General features: G+C 40.8%; 1 protein-coding gene across 2 annotated transcripts in view; it reads left to right on the top strand.

Annotated features, from left to right (window-relative positions):
* Positions 1–1,593: 1,593 nt before the first annotated feature.
* Positions 1,594–25,072, top strand: part of TBKBP1 (TBK1 binding protein 1) — a 57,236-nt gene continuing 33,757 nt past the window's right edge. The window contains exons 1-7 of one of the 2 annotated variants that reach the window (XM_075277209.1): positions 1,594–1,725; positions 1,807–2,343; positions 11,376–11,471; positions 13,366–13,470; positions 19,523–19,673; positions 21,308–21,504; positions 24,332–24,393. In XM_075277209.1, coding sequence (XP_075133310.1) covers positions 2,110–2,343; positions 11,376–11,471; positions 13,366–13,470; positions 19,523–19,673; positions 21,308–21,504; positions 24,332–24,393 — 845 coding nt within the window. In that variant the 5' untranslated portion in view covers positions 1,594–1,725; positions 1,807–2,109. Of the gene's footprint in view, positions 2,344–11,375; positions 11,472–13,365; positions 13,471–19,522; positions 19,674–21,307; positions 21,505–24,331; positions 24,394–25,072 lie in introns of both variants that reach the window. The other variant, XM_075277208.1, reaches the window with a different exon arrangement.

Here is a 25,072-nt window from a genome sequence, read left to right as displayed (position 1 = left end):
ATGACATCATCATTTTCAGCAATGACTGGGAGAGTCATTTGGCCAAGGTACAAGCTGTAGTGGATTCTTTGAGAGCAGCCGACCTGACTGCCAACCCCAAAAAGTGTGCTTTGGGGATGGAGGAGACCCTCTATTTGGGGTATGTGATCGGCCGTGGTATAATCAAACCCCAGGTCAACAAGGTCGACGCTATCCAGGAATGGCCTCGACCTCTGAGCACCAAACAAGTTAGGTCATTCCTAGGCATAGTTGGGTATTACAGGCGGTTTATACCCAACTTTGCCACGGTATCTGCTCCCCTGACGGACCTTCTAAAGGGTAAAAAGTCCGTTATGGTGCAGTGGAATGACCAGGCCGAAAGGGCTTTTCAGGCACTAAAGGTGGCCTTGTGTGGATCTTCTGTCCTCATTACGCCCAACTTTAGGAGGGAGTTTGTGGTCCAGATGGACACATCAGATGTAGGGCTGGGACCTGTCCTGTTTCAGGAGGTGAATGGAGAAGAAAATCCAGTCACCCAGCTGAGCAGGAAACTTACGCCAGCGGAAAAGAACTACAGCATAGTGGAGAAGGAGTGTCTGGCCATAAAATGGGCATTAGAGGCCCTGAGGTACTATCTGCTTGGGAGGCAGTTCCGCCTTGTGCCCGACCACTCACCCTTTACTTGGATGAGCAGGACCAAGGACAAGAATGCCAGGGTGACTAGGTGGTTCTTGTCACTTCAGAATTTTAATTTCACAGTGGAGCACAGAACCGGGAAACTGCAAGGCAATGCGGATGCCTTGTCCCGGGCTTACTGTTTGGTGTCTGGAGTTCGCCCCGAGGGGTCAGAACTGGAAGGGGGGGTATGTGAGAGCGTGAAGGGTGTGATCTGGGAAGACAGGTATGTCCCAGCCAGGCAGCTAAAGGGTGTTTGGTAAAAACTCACTCCAGGGAGGTCAGCTGACTAATCAGGCCCTAATAACAGTCTGAGTGTGAGGACTAGCAGTGTGGCACCACACTGACAGAGTTGAACTGTCCAGACCAGACCTCCAAAGCAGGTACTGTGCCACCCGTTGCTATTGCCAAGGTGGGAGACCTTGGTAGCCAGTCTCCTGTATAGTAAGGAAAAAGTTTCCTTACGTTTAAGTTAGTTTCTCAGCCGAGAAGGGTTTTGTTTTGTTTATCCTGTGGCTCTGCAAAAGCAGTGTATGCGTTACATGTGAACAAAGCCTGAACTTGTGTGCAATCCAGTGTCTGTGTCCCTGTTTCCTGCACTGCTACAAGCATCTACCTGAGCGATTCCCCACAGAGGACATTGCTAACTTGCGGTACGCAGTACAGAAATGACATCCTATAACGTATGTTCTGTATTGGAAAAATAAGTGAAAATATAAGTAAAGCTCAGTTAGACAGTATATAAAGCTGTTCTATCTGCTGCGATTGACTGATTCGGAATGTTTAGCACTCAGCATCATATGCATTGTATCTGGGATGAAGAATCACAGCATCTCTGTATAACCAGCTCTGGGATACAAGGAGCTCACTCTGTCTTTCAGGATCCCTGAGCCGGTGATTCAGAGGAACTGATGTCATTGTGTCACGGGGTATGCAGACTGAATGGAGAGGAAAAGAGGAGGTCTCTGGGAAGAGGAGGAGGGAGCATGGTGATACAGCAGGACAATACCAGCCAGACCTTATCATAACAAGCGAGATGGACCAGCACAGCGAGACAGGACAGCTTTCTGGGTATTGATGATAGTGGAGAATGTATGATATGCAGTTTCTAGAATATAATTTGTTCTACATCCTTCCATGTCTCTTTTCCAGACTACATCAGGCCCCCAGCTTTTACATGTGCAATAAGGCACCATAGAGGAGTTGACCTCTTGGCTATTTTGCAGCCAAGCTCAAGCTTTCTAGGATATACTGTGCTGCCCAATGCATGCACAGAAGTTGCAGTGAGTACTGTTTATCTGCTGTGCCCAAGACCCTGGACGGCGGCGTCCATAACTTCCTGCAACAGTGGACGCCCCTTGTTTGTGGGACACGTCCAGAGTAACACTGCCGTCCTCACAGGGCGCAGAGTGCAGAGGGATCCACGCCACTTGGCTTCTCCCACTGCACCTGGACATGGACTCAGTTTTTGGTGATGACATCAGCATCATTGCCCAGGAGACATTGGCGCAAGAGGACGAGGAGGAGGACGACTGGGTGGACAGTCCCAACACTGACCAGTCAGGGGACATGTGCTCTGCTTCACATTTTGCTTTAATAACTGCATATGGTGACATCAAGGAGCGTCTGAGTGCTCTGGAGAGAGAGAATGCAACACTGCGCAGGAAACTCAAAGTCTATGAAATCAAGGTGGGCACATACAGCTTTCCACATGCTACTGACATGTCGTAGAGGGTAAAAAAGACATAGGCAAAGAGATTATTTCAGAACCCACATCATATGGGGTCATGTGAGTGCAAATGATAGTCTCATAGCTCATGCATGTCATATATATTTTGCAGGACAATGCAATAAGACATATACAAGATGACAAAATGTAATATGACTCAAAGACGAGTTCATTGAGGGAACATACAACATATTAGATAAGAAGTCATGTTGTAAAACTTTCTTATGGTCATTGCTGATATCTTACCTGGCTCCTTATTATTTGATACATGATGAGAGAATCTGTAACATACATAAGATATTAGGAATAATGCAATATAATGTTCTTGTGTTTCTCCCTAATATATTTTATCACCCTATATGTACGTAGTGTCTTCTGGACATTACTGATTTATACCATCATTTCTACTCATGTCACAGTGACATGACATGGTCTGTAACATACCAGAACCTACAGAAGGGGCAAGTAAAGGGAAAGGACACAGAAAAGTGCTTCATTATATCACTGATGTATTACAGAGTAAGGAAATATTATATCGCAGTTATATTTAAGATTAACCCTAAATGTCATATACCAGTGATATATAATACTTGCAATCCGTGAACATTTTATTACATGACTGCAATGTCACATCGCTGATAAATGACAAGGCTGAGGTAATATATCAGCGATGTACATGAGTCACTTATAAGATGTCAGGGTAATGTAGGATATTAATTATAGACAGTAGGCTTCATTAGGAGGCAGCGTGTAATATACAAGACATGTACAAGGTAATAGATAAGTTTACTGTACAATTTGCTTGCCATATTGATCTAGAGCAGTGATTCCTGACCTCCTTATGGGAACCTCAGAAAATTCCTGGGGAGCCCCTTATGGTGTAAAAGTGGGTAAAGCTTTGTATATCTGGCCCAGAATATAATATGTCTCAGATATATCTATATTGCTTTGCAGAATATCTTTGAGCAGGCTGAAATATACCTATAGTATAAGTGACAGGTCTTGTCGTGCTATGTCTTAAGGAACCCCCGATCAGGGCTCAAAGAACCCCAAAGTTTCTATAAAGTCTGGTTGGGAAACATGAGGCAGATTTATGATATTGGGGAATATAGCGCTCTTGTATACATTATATTATTCATAGTCGTATAATTCTTGTGTACATTGCTAATATATTACATGTTTCCACGCCATTTCCATGATGTACACATAACACTTCTACGGTGAAGGGTAATGCGATATGTTGGACATGCAGTCATAATATATTATATTACCTGCTATCTTAGCTATATCTGAGTCACATAACCTCTACTGAACACATAAGAAAATGATCTAATGTAATATTATTGCAAGAACATGACAACAGTCCAGAGGTCACAAAGGGAATATAATACATGAAATATAATATCCAGTAGTAGCTCATTAGTGATGGTGATTAATGGTAAGGGAGACTCAATAAACTAAATCAATGGGGTCCAGTTATAGGCACACACAGGTACAAGTATGTGGCTAATAAAAGGCTAAATGAATGGTATACAATCAGTTATAGCATGAGACTGTACAGAGAATGTGCCCACAGAAATCTCAAAAAAACTCTGCCATTTTTAAGTTTCCCTTATCTATTAATAAATCAGTGTCTGTCTACCTCCAAGAAAGCCTGGTGCCAACCCCATACTGAGCTGCTTCCCTATTTCTTATATGGATGCACAAGTGTAGGACCAAGTCCAATCATATTAGTCTGAATTACCTGGCGTACAATGTAGATCCTATGATGGACTTCAAATATATCTTCTAGGATGGTGAGTCATGTAATAGGTTAGAGGCTAATTTCAATGAAAGCCTGAAAACTCACCTGAGATTGCATCAATTTATGGCATTGTTAAAAAATGGCCTTGAAGAACGGAAGTAACCGTTTTTGGGTTTATGTCACGTCTGTTTTGCATCTGTCTGGGATGTGTTTTCAAGGATCCCTCATAGACCGAAAGGAACATAAAAAAACAGACATTAGACGTGGAAATAGACACATTGATTTCAATGTGTTCTAAAAAACATCTATGTGATGGTTGTTTTTGACCTTCGTGTGAATATAGTGTTCTACTACTTCAGTGTAGTCTTAGAGATGGTCATTTTCTTCTTACAATCCTCACAACGGTGTTATTATTTCCTCTGCAGGATTAAGGAGGTTGAATAACATTACAAAAACACAGTTACTTTAAAGACTGCAACACCGTTGTCCAAGGCCGTTGTCCGTGTCTGATATTGCAGTTACCACCAGTTACTTGAATGCTATTAAAGGACCTTGTCCTTAACCCGTATATTATAGTAAATTATAATATTTTCCATAAAATAACAATTCTGCAGCTTCTTTTCTTAGATCCCTTGCATTGTGTTGTTCCTCTATTATTCCTTCTAGACATAATGAATAAACCAACAACTGGGTGTTACCATTTGGGGGGTGTCCTGATACGACCTCAAACTACCCACTTAGTGCTCTCAGTTACAGACCATGCTGGTTACATCCCTTTGGCAAATAGAATGGCAACGGCCAGTTTTCAATTTCAAACTAATTTCTAGGAGGAACAACAGAGGGACCATGTAACATAATGTAACATAAGATACAAGGTTTAGATAACATAAGATAAAAAAAAATTGCAGTCGAGATATTTACTTAAACATTACAGACAGTCATCATATCCTTCTAAAGCATTACAGTACCATGCATAGTCCAACCACTATAGTGGTACTGTGTTTTCAATCCCTTACATCCCCATAGAAATAGATTTTTTTTTTACCCAGTTGAACCACAAGTTTTTTGTAAATCAAGAGTAACCCCCAGATTTCCAGCTTAGATTATCCTGATATTACAATAGAACAAAGAGTGATACTGTAGAGAGGGTCACAAATAATCAGAGAGGGAGACAGAACTGTATGCTATGTAGGACATTTAATAGCCCAGGGAATGACTATTTATCTGTCTATGTACTACATAAAGCTTACAAGCTGCTCAGCTCTATCACATAGGAATACTTAGTGGTACTACAGATACATCACTTACTATAGACAGACCACACATATGACATATTTCTACCATAATAGCTATAGAGCCAGAAATACGACTTCTCAGGTCATCCTCACTATTATTGCTCTGTGCAGGTGATGGTAGATCTTTGTGGTCTTGATACCATTACATGGATTCATTTTCCTAGTCTTTGTTTATAACACAAGCTACAACTCTCAACCACCCTACCATGGATTTCAGTGGTGCCCGGCGGACTTCATTGATTTAAAGTTCAGTCCATTAATAGTCTTTTTTGACAAAAAGAACAGTGCTGCATGCAAACATCATCAGAGCCTGAGCCTCATCCTATTACTATACATACACATATCAGAGCAATAGGGCCAAATACATTAGGATGGTTCTGTACTCTGATGCTTCTAGGAGACACTAGCTGTGTAATACAGTACCATACAAAGGCACCATATAACATCATATAGAGTGCCTATAGCTCTGTAATATAGTACCATAGAAAGGCACCATATAACATCATATAGAGTGCCTATAGCTCTGTAATACAGTACCATACAAAGGCACCATATAACATCATATAGAGTGCCTATAGCTCTGTAATATACTACCATAGAAAGGCACCATATAACATCATATAGAGTGCCTAGAGCTCTGTAATATAGTACCATACAAAGGCACCATATAACATCATATAGAGTGCCTACAGCTCTGTAGCTGGGAACTAACATAGCTCTGCTACACATATGAAGCTTTAGAAATCAGTTCATTGAGTGATAATACCCCTGTAAAGCTTAAGGCTGTGTTCACACAGAGTTTTTTGGTCAGGAATTTGGTCAGGAATCCACCTCAAAATCAGCCATGATTTTAAGGCCGGGGCTCCATGGGATGTAAACGCCACGATTTGACATCAGTGGAGACGCTGCGGGAAAAATCGCGGCGTTTTACAGTTCAAGCAAAGGGGATGGGATTCATGCGAATCCCGTGCCCACTTTGCGGAAAAAAATGCAGTGTGGACACGCTGCGATTTGTAAAGCCGTTGCAGCTTTGCAAAACGCAGCATGTCAATTATATCTACGGAAACACCGGTAGCTTTCCCGTAGATATAATGTTAAGAGAAAGTCCGCAAAGATAAACTCTGTGAACTTTCTCTTAAAAGCGCTGCGCAAAGAACCACAATGTGTTCACACAGCGGTTCTTCCCGCAGTGCTTTAGTGCTGCAGATACGGCCCTTGGGGCCTTAGCCTTAAGGAGTCTCTTGATTGCATGCTGCACTATTCTTCCCATGATATCTGATGAAAAATAGAACCTCTGCTGGTAGTGTGAATGCGTTCACGCAGCGGTTCTTTCCGCAGCGCTTTAGCGTTGCGATTACGGCCCATGGGGCCTTAGCCTAAGGTGGTTTCCTGACCAAAAAATCTGTGTGAATGCAGCGTAAGGGGAATGTGTAGTTGGAAAACCACCTATTGTTTAAATCACATTTTATCATATATTCTGTAAAATTTTTGGTGATGTTTTTAATTTTCCATGATATATATATATATATATATATATATATATATATATATATATTTAATTTCACTTTTTTAAAAAAATCCAACCCTTGTCACTAAGCCTAAAATGCTTTGTGACTTGCCGTTTCCTAGAGAAGGATCATGAGCCACAGACACAATAGTCTGGACCCTATTGAGATCTAAGGGAGATTCGTCCAGACATTCTCTGTTACCTGTGCAGAGAGGGAATTGATAAACTGTGAAATCACCTATTGGTGGTGTCTGTGTCTATATACAGTCCTATGAAAAAGTTTGGGCACCCCTATTAATCTTAATCATTTTTAGTTCTAAATATTTTGGTGTTTGCAACAGCCATTTCAGTTTGATATATCTAATAACTGATGGACACAGTAATATTTCAGGATTGAAATGAGGTTTATTGTACTAACAGAAAATGCGCAATATGCATTAAACCAAAATTTGACCGGTGCAAAAGTATGGGCACCCTTATCATTTTATTGATTTGAATACTCCTAACTACTTTTTACTGACTTACTGAAGCACAAAATTGGTTTTGTAACCTCAGTGAGCTTTGAACTTCATAGCCAGGTGTATCCAATCATAAGAAAAGGTATTTAAGGTGGCCAATTGCAAGTTGTTCTCCTATTTGAATCTCCTCTGAAGAGTGGCATCATGGGCTACTCAAAACAACTCTCAAATGATCTGAAAACAAAGATTGTTCAACATAGTTGTTCAGCGGAAGGATACAAAAAGCTGTCTCAGAGATTTAACCTGTCAGTTTCCACTGTGAGGAACATAGTAAGGAAATGGAAGACCACAGGGACAGTTCTTGTTAAGCCCAGAAGTGGCAGGCCAAGAAAAATATCAGAAAGGCAGAGAAGAAGAATGGTGAGAACAGTCAAGGACAATCCACAGACCACCTCCAAAGAGCTGCAGCATCATCTTGCTGCAGATGGTGTCACTGTGCATCGGTCAACTATACAGCGCACTTTGCACAAATAGAAGCTGTATGGGAGAGTGATGAGAAAGAAGCCGTTTCTGCACGTACGCCACAAATAGAGTTGCCTGAGGTATGAAAAAGCACATTTGGACAAGGCAGCTTCATTTTGGAAACAAAAATTGAGTTGTTTGGTTATAAAAAAAGACGTTATGCATGGCGTCCAAAAAGAAACAGCATTCCAAGAAAAACACATGCTACCCACTGTAAAATTTGGTGTAGGTTCCATCATGCTTTGGGGCTGTGTGGCCAATGCCGGCATCGGTTATCTTGTTAAAGTTGAGGGTCGCATGGATTCCACTCAGTATCAGCAGATTCTTGAGAATAATGTTCAAGAATCAGTGACGAAGTTGAAGTTACGCCGGGGATGGATATTTCAGCAAGACAATGATCCAAAACACGGCTCCAAATCCTCAGGCATTCATGCAGAGGAACAATTACAATGTTCTGGAATGGCCATCCCAGTCCCCAGACCTGAATATCATTGAACATCTGTGGGATGATTTGAAGCGGGCTGTCCATGCTCGGCGACCATCTAACTTAACTGAACTTGAATTGTTTGTCCAAAATACCTTTATCCAGGATCCAGGAACTGATTAAAAGCTACAGGAAGCGACTAGAGGCTGTTATCTTTGCAAAAGGAGGATGTACTAAATATTAATGTCACTTTTCTGTTGAGGTGCCCATACTTTTGCACCGGTCAAATTTTGGTTTAATGCATATTGCACATTTTCTGTTAGTACAATAAACCTCATTTCAATCCTGAAATATTACTGTGTCCATCAGTTATTAGATATATCAAACTGAAATGGCTGTTATAAACACCAAAATATTTAGAACTAAAAATGATTAAGATTAATAGGGGTGCCCAAACTTTTTCATAGGACTGTAGATACAGCAAAAGGGTAGAAAAAAAGGAGGCTTCTTTACCGCCCGGCACTCAGCCTAATTAATTAAGACGACGACCGTTACCCAGGGTTATAGGTCAATTAGTCATAAACACGGCTTTGACCTTATCAGCGGCTTCTTACCCTCTTCCCATTGACAACACATGCGCACTTGGCTTAACCAATTGTGCATGTGTATGGGGGAGATGGGTGGAATAGCTGTTGGCCAAACAGCTATTGAAGGTGTATGAGCAACTTAATCCTAAGAGTTTACTGCAACTTCCTTGTGAATCTGAAAACTTCAAATTCCCTTATCTCAAATTCCTCAGTTTCCTGCTTTCCACCCTTTGGATTTCCTCTACGTAATAGGAACTTGAAAAGCATAGAAAGTCAGATGTAAAATCATTGAATTGGTTCTATACAGTATATATTTACATGCATATTTGTTTAGACGTCCAATATGAGCCCTGGGGTTCAAATAATTGTTGTATTTTGGAAAAATACTGTAAGGCTCAAGCCCCAGGTTGTGGAAACACAGTGGGAGAGAAAAGGTGGCATTTATGTGAAGGAGATTGTGGATAATCCCATCCACACGCAATGAAAGGCTGCGGAAAAAAGTGATGTGTTTCTGGGGTTTTTAGTTGCGTTTTAGCAACGTAGAGCTTTAGCCTAAATGTTGTTTTGCTATAAATTCATCTATTATTTTTATTTCTTTTATTATCTAGAATAATTGACGGGGATTTATATGAATAGAGTTGTATATATATTTCTTTAGCATGTAATTTCCTTTTAAATAGATGATATATAATAGTTTGTGGAGGTTGGTAAAGTACATTTCCCAGTATTAGCCCCCAGGTTGTCATCCTCTCTCAAGCTGTTAAACCATTATCCAACTGTTTTGTAGTTCTGTATGACAATCCAGCCACCATTACAGCAGCCACAGGGATGTTACACAGCTTTCATAGTCCTACACAGCAAATCTACACCAATATATCCCATACAGTAGAGTGTGAAAATTTGTGAACCCTTCAGAATTTGTAATATTTCTGCATAAATTTGTTCTAAAACTTCACCCTGTTATATCACACAAGTCCTAGAAATAGAACCAAATCAAATAAATTATTTATTTATAGAACAGAATTATTAAAATGCAAATTATATATAATATTATATACAATATTATTATAATATTATATATATAATATTAATACGCAAAACAGCTTCAACTCTGTTGGTGGGTTTCCTCCCATGACTTGCTCGTGTCAGGTCCTTTCACAATATTTCTATTGACTTGAGATCAGGATTTTGATGTGGACATTGCAAAACTTTAACTTTGCTTAGGGTTGTTGTCTTGCTGCATGACCCTTGTTCTCAGAGGTTCACCACACATAGAGATGTCCTGACATTTTCCTTTTGAATTTGTTGGTATAATTCAGAAGTCATTGTGCCATCAATTATGGTAAGCTGTCCTAACCCAGATGCTACAAAACAGGCCTAAGCCCAATTATAATACCACCATTGTGTTTCACATATGAAAGGCAGTTTCTCCTTTCTCCATACATAACACTTCTTATTTGCACCAAAAATCTCTATTTTGGTCTCATCTGTCCATTAAAATTGTTGCAATAGTCTTCTGGCTTGTCCAGCTGATCTTTAGCAAACTGCAGACATACAACTATGTTGTTTTTGAAGAGCACCCACTTTCTCCTTGCAGTCCGGCCATGCACACCATTGTTGTTCAGTGTACACCTTATGTGAGTCCAGAACATCTCACAATGTGAGAAAGGCCCTTAGTTGCTTAGAGTTTACTTTGAGTTCCTTTGTGACTTTGTAAACAATTATACATCTAACTGTTGGCCTGATCTTTGTTGGTTGGTCACTTCTAGGGAGGATAATAATGGTCTCAAGTTTCCTCCATTTGTACACAATCTGCTTGACTGTGGTTTGATGGAGTACAAGCTCTTAGAGATGATTTTGTAACCTTTTCCATCTTGATGGCAATTCTTCTTCTGAGGTCCTCGGACATCTCCTTTGCGCTATGATATACTTTCCCAAAGTGTTGGGTAGATGGGACTTTAATAGATCCCTGTTTTTTAAATAAAACTCACACCTGATTGTCATCTCATCGATTGAAAACTCCTGACTATAATTTCACCTTTTTTATTTGTTAATCCTAAAGGTTCACATACTTTTACCAATCACATTTATGTCATAGTTGATCCTTTTATTTTATAATGATCAAGTCTAATATTTTTGTTATTTGACTTGCCTCTCCTTATCTACTTGTAGGACTTGTGTGAAAATCTGATGTAGTTTTAGGTCACTTTTATGCAGAAATATAGAAAATCCACAAACTTTCAAGCACCGCTGTGTTTGTCTCTCTGATCCTATTGATTTGTCTGAGATGAGTGGAGTCAGAGGTGTTTGGCCGTCTGATTTACAATGAATACATGTCATACTACTCTTTTATATGAATAAATGCCGTATTTGAGAACATAGTCAATTGACGTTTGTTGCAGACCCGCTTTATGACTAATATGCCTTGTATTACGTCTTCTCTTCCTACCCTCAGTATCCAATTATCACTGAGTTTGGGGATGAACAGAACTTTTCACCTTATGATACTAAAGAAGAATCTCTACTGCGCAATGATGTCTCCCAACATGAGGTGAGTGGGGAAGAGTCTTTAGCATCGCTTGGCATGGTTCCCACCCCTCTTCATATCTCTATATATGTATATATATCTCTGCTGGCACTGCTACCCCGATGACTCATGTGTATATAAAATTTCAATCCACCCCCTCTCTCCTTTCTGGAGTAACTACTTATAGTAATAATGACACACTGTATAAATGGCAGCGTACACCCACCTCTTTCACACTCTGCTAGGGGTGATTCTCAAGAGGAAAACAGAACAATATGGCAGTGACAAGTTACACAATAATGGCACTAGGTGACTGCACTTGGATTCCTAAAAACAAAGTATAGTAAGGTAGCAAACGATGGGAGGTATACATAGATTGGAATAAATACAAGTATATTACATAAGATGAGGAATTTCCTTTTTTTTTTAACTATTTCAGAGTATCCAAAAAAATATTTTGCTGTAGAGGTTATATCTTTCATCTACAGGCACGATCGCAAGCAATAGACCAAGAAACACCTGAAACAAGAGATATCTACTTTAGGGCAGGGCACTGTAACTGCAGTGCTCAGTGAGCATTATGATGGACATTTAGATCAGGGGGTGAAGATATGGGGGCATTTGCTAAGCAGAGGGCAAAAAAAGAGGAACAACACTGGCAATTTGCTAACTACACCCTTCTGTCTCTCCGGGTGCCGGAGAGATAAAATTAATTCAGATGGAAAACTTTGTATTCAGGTTTATTAGGATAAAATTAAAGCCAGTTGCAAATGACTGTGTGCTAACCGGCTGCCATAAATGAATGGCATGGGCGGCGCACAGGGGTAATCCGTGTGGCGCTTGTGCATCGGTCGTGCTTCGTGGCTCCTTTCATTCAATGAATAGGAGCAGCAGAAGTAGGGCCGCGTAATCGGACAGGAATAGGACCTGTTCCATATTTTGTGGCCCAGACCGTCGCCATGCACACATGACTGTGTAATTCATGGTCATGTGTACGGGCCCACAGAAATGAATGGGTCAGTGTGCTATTCGGGCACAACACAGATAGCACACTGACCATTCATACAGTTGTGTACAGGAGGCCTTAAGCTGAGTTTACAGGGGTATTTATTTGGACCGGATTTTGACATGGAGGCCGCCTCAGAATCCGGTCCAAAAATCGGCTAGGCGCGACTGGATGCCGGTGCAGTGCATACATTCCCCCGGCATCCAGTCGCGGCATTTCGGTCCGAATTAGACCCAAGTGAATGGGCCTAGTTGGGAGAGAGTGTCATGCCGCGGATGTCTGCAGCTGAATCAGCCACGGAATCTGCCTGAAGAAAGGGCATGTCTCTCGCGGAAAAAGGAACCCATTGAATGGGAGGCTTCTTTTTTTTTTAGCCGGATTCTGACGCGGATTCTGCATCAAAATCCAGACCAAAAAATCCCTGCATGAACCCGGCTTTAGTGCTTTATTGAATGAATAATATGATACATTGCTTAAAAAGCCCTTGTTGATGGGGGTTATATTATATCATGTTACAATTCACATAAACAATACGGATCATGTACATTTTTATATATCAGATCATTACATGTCAACTTCTCGTCTCTGGGTTGCCAAGGATTAAAAACTATGTCTCTTTATCTCCAAAAACAGCACCATACCTGTCAATGGGTTGTGTATGATATATTTCTGCCATAGTACTTCTGCAATAACCGTGCCTTAATAATGCTATCATACAAGTAAATGAAGCGACTGGAGCTGAGCTGCAATACCACACATAACACATAATAATTGAGAGGTGTGGTGCTGTTACATTTTTTCTCTCACCTTGGATAACATGATCCTCTGAACTCCAACAGCAGGTGAAAGGTGAATATCAGTTTGGATTTGGGTTGTTAAAGTGTCAATAATAAAATTGTATGTTTCTGGCAGCTTGAAAATAGCCAAGAAAAGGAGGAGCAGCTGGGAGAGATGGTGCGTGCATGTGAAAAGATGTGCGCAGAGAGGAGCGAGCTGCACGAGGAGCTAAGTGAGATGGTAAGTGCAGACATTAAAGGGGTGTATGTATAAGAGGGGAGATTAGAGAATGAGTCCTGGCAGTATTAGTACAGAAGGAATCGCGTGTGGGGGTCAGAAGCAAGGACAATGCAGTCATACAGGAGGTGCTGGTGACTTCATGACTATCAATATGGATGTATTTCTCCAGTTTGATTCGTGTTAGGGCTTTTTTGACCCTTAATTTGGTCATAAACCTAGATGGAATATTTCATATCCTGCACAGACAGCCGTAATATATTGTACTGTCTCCCTCTAAATATCAGGGCAGCTCTGTTTACTCATGAAATTATTCTGAAGTTGTTCATTTTGTGCAGTCAATCCTCCTTGAAGTGTGATTCCTACATTCATAAGGGCTTAGCAAATAAACAGTACTAAACTGTTACGTATCACTCCACAGAGCAACCAAACCAATAAAATCAGAAAAATGAAAGAGCAGCTCTGTCTGCACAATAGAGAATATAAGATTTATCTGCTAAAAATGTCTCTGATGTCTTCCTTGGTATTTTAATTACAAGCCAATGAACTTCAAGGGGAAGGATAACCTTAATAGTGGGTGTTGTACATTATGCAATCCACTAAATCAACCACAGATTGAGGTGACTATAGTAGGTTTTCAATCAAGTACGTGGCACTACGGGAGCGTACCTGCTCATCCATACTAACAGCACATCATGACCTTTGGATATTAGTGGATAAGGCCGCATTCACACTACCAGCAGAGGTTCTAGTTTCCATCAGATATCATGAGAAGAATAGTGCAGCATGCAATCGAGAGACTCCTTAAGGCTAAGGCCCCAAGGGCCGTATCTGCAGCACTAAAGCGCTGTGGGAAGAACCGCTGCGTGAACGCATTGCGGTTCTTTCCGCAGCGGTTTTAAGAGAAAGTTCACAGACTTTTCCTCTGCGGACTTTCTCTTAATATTATATCTACGGGAAAATCGCCGGCGTTTCTGTAGATATAATTGACATGCTGCGATCGTTTCCGCAAAGTGGGGATGGGATTCACATGAATCCCATCCACTTTGCCTGCACTGTACAACGCCGCAATTTTTCCTACAGCGTCTCCACTGCGGGCAAATCGCTGCGTTTCCGGTCCGTGGGGCCCCGGCATCAAGGAGTTTTCAAGATTTATGTTTTTATGGCCTATCCCAAGGATAAGTTATAAATACTCCTGTACTATACACGACATGACCCAATGGAAGCTGAGCTGCAGCACTAGCATCCATCCATTACACAAGGCACAGAGCCAAATGCTGTCAGCCCTGTGTTGTGTATACAATGGGCATCGGAAGCAGCTGATCGGTGCGGGGGCTGCCTGTCAGCCCCCCATCAATCAGATATTTATGGCCTATCCTAAGATTAGGCCAAAAGAAAACCTATAAAATCCCTTTTATCAGAACTTCAGCAGTTTCTATATAAGTCATTGGGCTCCATTGGATACCTTCAGAGTCTATGCTGTGATGGATGCCTCATTGTATCATGGTTTCCATATGTAACAGAAGCCATGAAGTTGTGTGAATAGCACACAGCCTAAGGGAGAAACAGCTACTTCACCTATTTCACAGAACTAGTGCTCCCTTTAATCTGCCATTCTGAGAGATTGTTTAGTAGGTACATTGAATACCAACTTGGACTGTGGCCAGCTACAATGCCCAAAGTGATCTTTCAGCCTCCCATATATGTTACATGCTTGGCAAATACATTGATGATACAATCCGCCAACATTAGCTTACACCCTAAAACAAAATCTAACTCTTACTATACAGACTGCAAAGTCTACATGATATTGAACAGTGGGCTACATAAATACAAGCTGATAACAAAGTATATATATAGATAGACAGTATATTGCTACAAAAGTAATAAAGCTATTGGCAACCAGGGAGAAGATTGTATTATTAAGATCTGGGCAGTAAGGTAGTCAGTAGGCCGGATGCTGTATCTATAAAGCGAGGAGAGGGCGATTGTGGGGATGGTGTATGGGGAAATGATGGATACACAAGAAAGCAGCGAGATAGGAAGTGTGTGGGAGGGGAATGAAGAGAGAATGAGACGGGAGATTACAGTAGGTGTATAAGGCAATAGCTTGTCTGTAAAGCAAGGAATGCAGAGTGTGGGAGAAGGGCAGCGAGGTGACAGATCATAAACAGGAAAATGTCCAACTGGAAGCCAGAGTGTGAGGATTATGCAGAAATAAACATATAACTAGTGCCATAGCTAACATACTTACAAATGGAATAAGAAATGAACAATGTATATGTTAACAGTCTATAATAAAATACATTAAAGATAATAGGTCACATAATGAAAAAAGCTATATATCATATTCACATGTACACCTTTCAGGTACATTGTACTGCTACATAAGGCCTGGTTCACATCTGCGTTCAGGTTTCCGTTCGTGAAGTCCGCATGTTTCGTGCGGAAACCACACGGACCCCTTTATAGTCTATGGTGTCTGCGGGTTTCCTTAGTTAAAGGGATTCTACCACTAAAACACATTTTTTTTCTAGTTAACACGTCGGAATAGCCTTTAGAAAGGCTATTCGTCTCCTACCTTTAGAAGTGCTCTCCGCCGCGCCGTTCGTTCAAAATACCGGTTTTTACCGGTATGCTAATGAGTTCTCTCGCAGCGATGGGGGCGTCCCCATTGCAGCTCGAAAACCGACCGCAGCGCCACCTCTATGGTCTTCTGTATCCTCCCCTTGCTTCTTCAGCGTCTGTCGGACGCCTGCGCAGTACGCTCTGTTCGGCGAAGATTGCCGAACGTACTGCGCATGCGCGAAATTGCGGTCCCAGCCATAGTGCAGGCACTGCAATTTCGCGCATGCGCAGTACGTTCGGCAATCTTCGCCGAACAGAGCGTACTGCGCAGGCCTCCGACAGGACGCTGAAGAAGCAAGGGGAGGATACAGAAGACCATAGAGGCGGTGCTGCGATCGGTTTTCGAGCTGCAATGGGGACGCCCCCATCGCTGCTCCTGCGATGGGGACGCCCCCATCGCTGCGAGAGAACTCATTAGCATACCGGTACAAACCGGTATTTTGAACGAACGGCGCGGCGGAGAGCCCATCCATAGGTAAGAGACGAATAGCCTTTCTAAAGGCTATTCCGACGTGTTAACTAGAAAAAAATGTGTTTTAGTGGTAGAATCCCTTTAACTGCTTTTGGGAGCCTGCACACGGAGTTACGCTCCGCTCATTCTGAACGTAAAACTCGTTCAGAATTAATGCGTAAAAACCAGCTCCCATTTATTTCTATGGGTGCTGGCATACGTGCGCTCCCCATTGAAATCAATGGGAGGCTTTTTTCCCTATTGCTTTCAATGTGATACGTGTGTATGCCGGCACCCATAGAAATCAATGGGAGATGGTTTTTACGCGCTCATTCTGAACGAGTTTTACGAGCATATACTCCATGTGAAGGCTCCCTTTCTGTGTATAGGTTCCGTTTGGGGGGTCCCCAAGCAGACTCCCCAAATGGAAACCCAAATGCAGATGTGAACTAGGCCTAAGAGAAACAGGGTTGGTAACATCTGACTCTATGATGCAATACTTTAGATATGGCTATCTCAGTAGAACAATTTGTATACAGTATGCGTATAGTGTGTTTAGCCCCTATACAGCATGCTATAATGGTTTACAGCAAAATGTGACATCATTGACGGATAGGCAGCACCATCAAACATCCTTCAGAGCAGAATTCCCTAATAAGCAATTCACAACTATCCATTGTACTGCTACAATGCTTGTTGTAGACTGCTATACATCTATACGTAAGTACTGTACTTCCAATAAACTGTCAGAGAAGTGCAGTGTTTGCTGAGGTTATAAAAATGAGCTTGTACATGCTCAGTTTTTGATGCAGTTTTTACAGCCAACACTAGGAATGGGTCGTAAAAAAGGAGGAAAGTACCATCTGTCAATTACAGGTCCTTACCGTTTATGATCCACATCTGGTTCTGTCTTCAAAAATGACATAGAAAAACCCTCCCTTAAAGGCCCTTTACATGGGGTGATAATCGCCGGCACTATCCTATATATAAATATATTAATTTGTCATTGATACAGCTGTTTATGATAACATAAAAGTCATTGGTTCAGTATATCATTGGAAGAATCGGACAGCACTCCAACAATTCTCAATTGTGAGCTTGCTTGTTGTTTTATAACTGAGATCGATATAAATCCATATAATAATTCCAAAATATTATACATACAGTTTGCACATAACATGCGGTAATAGATTTGGGTATAGAACATCCAATTCAGAAGTTGGTTCCTGTATGGTAATAATCAATATAGTGCAAAATTTTGGGCAAGACTGCCCTTCTTCAGGCTCAGCATGTCCTGGATGAAGATCCAGAGAAGGTTGATAAAGATGGAACAGGGGAAGGTCCAGGTGTAAGGACAGCACATTCCCTTGTGTAGTAAGGTTGTCAGTGTAGGATCATATGAAAAACCTCATGATCCTTGCAATATATAAAAATAAAATAAATGAAAATAAACAGCAACAATGGCACTTGTTACGGGCAATTTACCTGTCCATGTAAAAGGACCTGTATTCATTATAACAGCAATGAAATCCCAGAGTGCCCAGAAACATGGCATCACGTTTCCTTCGTAGCATTTTTCACAGAAAGTCATCAGAGTTTTATACCTATACGGATAATGCCAGCATTACCGTAGGTATAAAGGACATGCTTCGATTTTCAAAAACACATCCACTTTGCTTCAAAAAGGATGTAGGTGGCACATTGGTGTTGATAGGAGTAGAGAAGTAGGGTCCCAACCATGTAAATCTCAGTAAGTAATCCTTTTCACTCTCAAGGGTGTAATGGTAGTAGCTTTAATCGCCATATAGTTGTATCAGAGTAATAAGATACAAATCCAATTATTGTTGGTATATAGAGATGAGCGAGTACTGTTCGGATCAGCCGATCTGAACAGCACGCACGCATTGAAATGAATGGAAGCACCTGGTGCTTCCGGTTTGACGGCAGCCGGCCGCTTAACCCCCTACGGCCGAACAGTACTCGCTCAACTCTATTGGTATACGTAGGTGTAAATCAAGTAGAGGTAGGTGAAACGTTTTTCGGTCAAAAGACCTTCGTCAGACTCTTGGTAAACGAATGGAGAAATCGTGTGGTGCCATAAAGTAGGAGTGCGGATACATAAAGAAGGAGTGTGGATACACTAGATACAGGAGCACTCTCCATTCATTTACTAAGAGTCTGACAAAGGTCTATTGACAAAAAAAAATGTCACCTACAGTATCTCTACTTGATTTATATCAATGATACCTTACCTTACTACTCGGATACACCTATATGGTGACTATGGAAAATGGATTGGGACTCATGCATGTCAGGATTATCCACCACCCTATTAGGATATATGAATGTCATAGATGGGGAACAGAGGTTCTTGCCCTAGAGGACTTGACATATACTGTTATGCAAAAGGAAATTTCCTAAATGTGGATCCTTGGTGACAAGTACATTGAATGTGGCATCTACAGGTTTTTTTTCATGGTGTATGCTTCAGTACAGAATAGGTCTGCATATTTGCCATGGATAACATGACCAGTTTCCTCTACACTAGTTTTCATATCTGATATACTAACCTGCTAACTAATAAAGAGAAATATAACAAAACAAAAAAAAAACATGACACAGAAGAAATATATGGCAGGATTGAACCAGCCTCTGTAACTGAGCCAAGCCGTAGCAGATGGTAATGGTGTTAAAAAAACAAAGGAGATGGCAGGGTAAAGAGCAAGGTTTTGCTAAAGAGGATTCCAATTTCTATAGAACGTATGACAACATGTTCATTCGCTTTATGCATACATACTCGGTAAATGCCACATGCAATATTTATAAGCAACGTGATGAATATATCTTACAAGTCACTTATCCCTGCAAGCCATAGAGAGCAGTCAGTAAGTCTGAGCAGAAATGAGCCTTAGGCACTTGTGGTTTTGAGTGCATAGGGAATAGGTTTTGGTGAATATATTTGTCTATGTATTACAGAAAGGTCTTGTTCTGAGCCACGTAGCCCACATCCAGTCTCTGGAGCAGCAGTTACAGATGTGTGCTGAGCCGCACCCTTTCCCGGGCTCTGCTCTCTCGGATCCTGATATGCAGTATCTGTCGCTGCACCATGGACCTGATATGTCACACGGTAAGTCAGTGGAATTTGGACAAAGAAAAGTCTACCCAGCAGTGGACAGAGATGACTTGGGGATTCCTGGCATTCCCCTTTTTTTTTTTTGCTAACATTTCGTTTTTTATCTTCCTGTGCCATCAATTTGATTTGATACTTCCCATGTAAGGGGAATGCTTCACTCATCTGTTTAGTACAATTCTGTAGTGGTACGAGTAACAAAAAGCCAAAACATATGCAAGAATGTGCTGGTTGGGTAAATCACACAAGTTTACTGATGTTATTTGGGGATTAAAAGGGACATGACAACCCCTCTGTTATTCTTATAGTCTGTCGCTCAAACAGGTTATAAAAGTAAGATAGTCGGGGTCCTACCACTAGTGTTGCTACTGCTGCAAAAAAAATGAGCGTCACCAAATTGCTGTTCTCTGGTGGAATAACATTTTTTTCTGGACAGAGATGAATGAGAGAGTCAGATACAGTCAAATGTTATCTTTAGAGGTCATCCATGATTGATCAAGAGCGTTTTGAACTTAGATCTCAATCAGCCTGATGAAGGGGCCTTGGTACAACTCAGGTGGGACCCCCACCAATTAAACATCATTGGTAAATCCTTAAGATGGCCATACACTTCAGATAGCTTGTGCTCATTCGACCAACACGTTCTCCACCCAAAATCCCCCTATAAGCCTAGCATACATGTATTCTATTTGCGGAGTTTTGAGAAATCTACAGCCTGACTCTTATAGTGATGGTTTATCTCCAGTGAGAACTAAATGATCTGGCATGTTAAAAACCAACATGTCTGACCCTTTTGCCAACGGGTTAAGACATACAAGATGTAGCTAGGAAAATCCCAGAATACTGTTGCTATCATCCTTCATATGTACCCCTATTTACATAGTGAATGAGTAGAAAAGAGAGCAAGGTCCGTGAAGTTCCACTGTTTTATATTTATAAGCCCATGTAGATCCAGAGGAAGGAAACATCCATTGTGTTAATGGCAAAGACCCAACATTGTTGACACATGTTTTGCTACTCTAGATAATATTACCGTAACCATTATTTAACACTTTATCCTCAAGATATTGGCCATGCTTCTTGAATGTCAGTTTTTTACCTTAACACATCACATTACTTTCTCCATACCTTTTAATTTCAGAGCTGCTCATCCTGACCTTGCCACATCCTTGACACATTTTTGAGACTCCATGTTAAGGGGTCACCAACGTCTCATAAAAATAGTCGGAAGCATTGTATTGTAAAATTGTAACATCCTAGTTTTATTTCCTAAACAAACTGAATAATACTTATGGTGATCTTGGTCATGTCATGACACCTTCTGATGCTTTTCATTACACTTATCTCAAGACAATAGAATACAAAATCAACTCCTCTAAGTCTTATCATACAGTTTAACCTTTGGACAATCTTATTTTTCTTGTAGTAAATGTTGTAAATTTTTTCTTCGATATCTTTTATAGACATCCGGTGCACTATTAAAGTCTTACCAAAGATCTTGTACTATCAGCACCGTTGTCTTTTTTTGCTGATCTTTATGTAATGTCTTTTTAAACTGCAATAAAACATATCCTCACAATTACATATGGATAAAACCTCCCATTATAACCAATATGTTCTTCCTTGCCAAGTCTTAGAACATCCTATGAGCTGGCAGGCTCCTCGCAGTTTGGACCTGCAGCGCAATATGGCAGCACAGAGAAGAGATGCGGAGCTGGAAGAGGCAAAAAGAGATCTGCAAAATGCTCAACGCAGAGAGAAGCAACTAAAGGAAGACGTTCTGCGTCTAGAAGAAGAGCTCAAACAACTGCAGGAGACTCGGGAACAGGTTAGGGAAATAAAGATTTATCTTGAAGTGTTGATATCATGTGATCAGTGTAATGGCATTCCTCTAAAGTAATAATTTAGGTCCAAATGTTTCTTTTGTTAAACGAAGTATGACAACTTATATCAACTTGTGTCACACTGACAGCTAGATAGGTTAGGGTCACCTGACTCAAATGGTGTTTTCCCCTTGTGAATCAGTGACTCCATTGCTGAGATATCGTTTTTGTCTAGATGCAAATTACCTCTTTGGTGCAATGCAGGCATTGCTGTTGCTCCAGAGAGTTAAGCGGCAGTGCCCTAATTGCTCCAAAGAGCTCATTTGGATATTGACAAAAATGTTAATATGTCAGTAACAAAGGTATCAATTCACCAGGGAAAACACTATTGGATTCAAGTGACCCTAACCTATCTCTGGGGGCTGAGTTGATGTAATGGGTTATGTTGACAAATTCCCTTTAATAATATTACCTAAGCATACAACTAGGGTAGCGTGCATGTGGTAGAATACCACATAGATATAACTGCAAGTCAGCACAGTCTTTCAATGTGGTTTTGTTACAGCTTAACCCTAAAAACCACAGAGGCCAAAGTAGAGACCCATTTATAGTCTGTTAAACTCTTGGCAATGAAAAATGTATCCACACAAATCTATGGTTAAGATTGAGGCCACACATTGCGGTGAAGCTGAGTTTGTTGTTGCAGATTTTGTAGAGTATCTTCAAAATGAATAGGAAATATAAAGCAAGCACTTATACTTACTCCCTTTCCATTATGTAAGTACTTATACTTTCTGCTCTGTCCACTCCTGGCTTTGGCTCAAAAAAAATTAAGCAAAATCTGCAACAAGAAAATTTATGTTTAAGACACATGGGCCCTCAGCCTTAAAGGGGTATTCCCACATTCATAATTATTTTTACATTTGTAGATAATTAAAAGTTAAACATTTTTGCAAATATAAGTAATTAAACATTTTGCAGAGTTTGAAAGATTTTCTCTAAATATCTTGTGGTCACAGTCTTGCCAGTGGATACGACCATGATTGCAGAAACTTTCTAAGGTCAGAAAATCAGCCATGATTTCTTTATTGTGGCCGGGATATCCTCTCATACATGTAGTGTCCCTGTCTGATAACCCGGTTACAATAAGAAAATCATAGCTGGGTTCCTGACAAGTCCCAGACCATTGAAAGTTTCTGCATTTGGCAACCAATCCATTGGCAACCAATCAAGATAAAAGACTGTCACCACTAAGAAAGTTAGAGAAAATCTTTAAAACTCTGCAGAATTTTTAATTACTTACGGTATATTTGCAAAAATGTTTAACTTTTAATTATCTACAAATATAGATCTGATTATGTACATGGGAATAACCCTTTAAGGAGCTTTCTGGGCACTAATGTTTATTATAGTGATGCGGTTATCTCCCCATATTGAACATATTGTGTATGGATTCTCTACCTATATTGCACCATTGTCCCTGTTGTTACCACCTTTCATGTGACCATCCTCTTTTTCTTGACTTCTTGTCACGTAACACTTTTGGTCAGTAGCTGCAGCCAAGATTAGTGAACAATAGAGGAATCTGACTAATCCAAGACTGGGCTGGACAAATGAGAGGGGTATTGTGATGGAAGACAGGGTGGCAGGGAGGCCTTGTAAAAGTATGGGAAATGTAACGGGCAGATCCCCTGGAAGTGTCTCGGACAGAAGTTGGGGATTATAAGCACTCCAGTAGCATAATTTTGAAAAAGAGGTATGTGAGGACTTTATGGCAGGAAGATTTACTGAAGACACCTACAGATGAGTGTGTAGTATTTGATCTAGTAGGTATTTGATCGAATACTACGGTATTCGAAACACTTGTACTCGATCTAATACCACTCGCTATTCGCAGTAAAAATTTGATTCAGAACCAGCGTTGATTGGCCGAATGCTATATAGCATTGCACAGTGTATAGCATTCGGCCAATCAAGGCTGGTTCTGCAGGACGAGTAAAAGCAAAGCGGAAGGAGTCCGGGCCCACATACAGAGAAAGAACCGTACAGAGCAGGACACGGCGCAGGGAGAAGAAAAATTGTGTAAAAATACAGCCCTGTGCATTACTAAAATAAAGAAAGGCACAAAAATTATCCAAAAAATCCCCCCAAACTGAAACCCCCCCAGAATATCTCTTTTAAACCTGGATGGACTAAAAATCTGAAAATATGTATGGTCATAAATGGGGAGAACGTTTGATATTGAACTGATTAAAGTTCTAAATCTGAAGAGGACGTCACAGACCTTATGAGCTTAACTGAGAGCTCAAGGCCTTGGGGATATTTAATAAGACACTGGGAATAGGAATTCAGGTGCAAGGTGCTCTTTTGTTTTGTCTTACAGGACTATAAATGTATAACTATAAACTTGTGCATGTCTGCAAAATACCTACAAAATTCCAAGATAAGCATCATGTGCGAATGAAACTGAAGCAGGTGAATACAGAAGGTCTAGCTATAGATATTAGCATGCTCTTCTGCAGGAGTGTGTAACCTAGGTAGTCTCACAAGTCATATCACCTTTTTTACTGAAGGAGGCACCACTGGACCTTATGACCTGGGCACCCAGAGCTTATAGGCCTTAACCTATGTAAGAGGTGCAAGATGCAGCTTTATGCTTTAGTTTATCGACTGGGCAGTGTACAGAACATAGAGTCAGACCCTCTCCACTCTGACCAAGACATATGGATCTTGAACAGAAGACCCCCCTCTCTTATCTCTAAACTACATAATAGGGTATGTATTCTTTTTTTACACAGCTGTCTAATAATTTTTATGTGTCACTGACTCTAGGAACTGGCAACTGGACAGACCCAGCGGGAGATGGCATGGTTGAAAGAGGTTGGAGATGACCAGTAAGTCCGCTGCTATCCTAAAACTGTTCATTGTTGGAACATTGTCATGTTTTTTTTAAATTTTTTGTTAATTTGCGAGGCTAGTCATAAACTGAGTATATGTTACCTGGGATGGGGTCACCACTTTACCCAGCAGAGTGTAGTCTTGCATCAGGGTAATGTTTAATGAAAGCGGCAGTGAAAGTATCATACCTACTAACTATTAGATAACAGAAAGAGGAACAAACCATGCAGAACATTTACATATGTTAAGCTACATTTCCAACTTTATGCCCCCACTGACGCTACCCAGTTCCTTTGTGTCCTCATACATAAATACGAGGGGAGTTCAATGTATTCTCAGTATTGGGGCAATTTAGTAATGATGAAGGTTTTTAAATTATCTCAATGTCAAATGACACTCCCTGAGGGTATAAATACAAATTTTTAATTCATTATCATCATTACTTTTCTAAAAAAGAGAAAGACGACTAGAATGACTGAGGCAACAATGTTGCGAAAAATCGAGCATCGCACTGTGATAAAATTCATTATCAAACAAGGAAAACCCAAAAAAATCATCCACGAAGAGAAGGTGGCTGTTTATCAAGATTCTGCTCCTTCATTATCCACCATTCAAAAGTGGTCATGTGGGTAGATAAAGCATTGAAGATGACCCCCGTGTCGGCGGGCCAGTTTG

The sequence above is a fragment of the Leptodactylus fuscus genome, chromosome 6 (assembly GCF_031893055.1).
Source record: "Leptodactylus fuscus isolate aLepFus1 chromosome 6, aLepFus1.hap2, whole genome shotgun sequence".
Classification (NCBI taxonomy): Eukaryota; Metazoa; Chordata; class Amphibia; order Anura; family Leptodactylidae; genus Leptodactylus; species Leptodactylus fuscus.
Note: the sequence above shows the minus strand (reverse complement) of the source record. Positions and strands in the feature narration are given on the sequence as shown.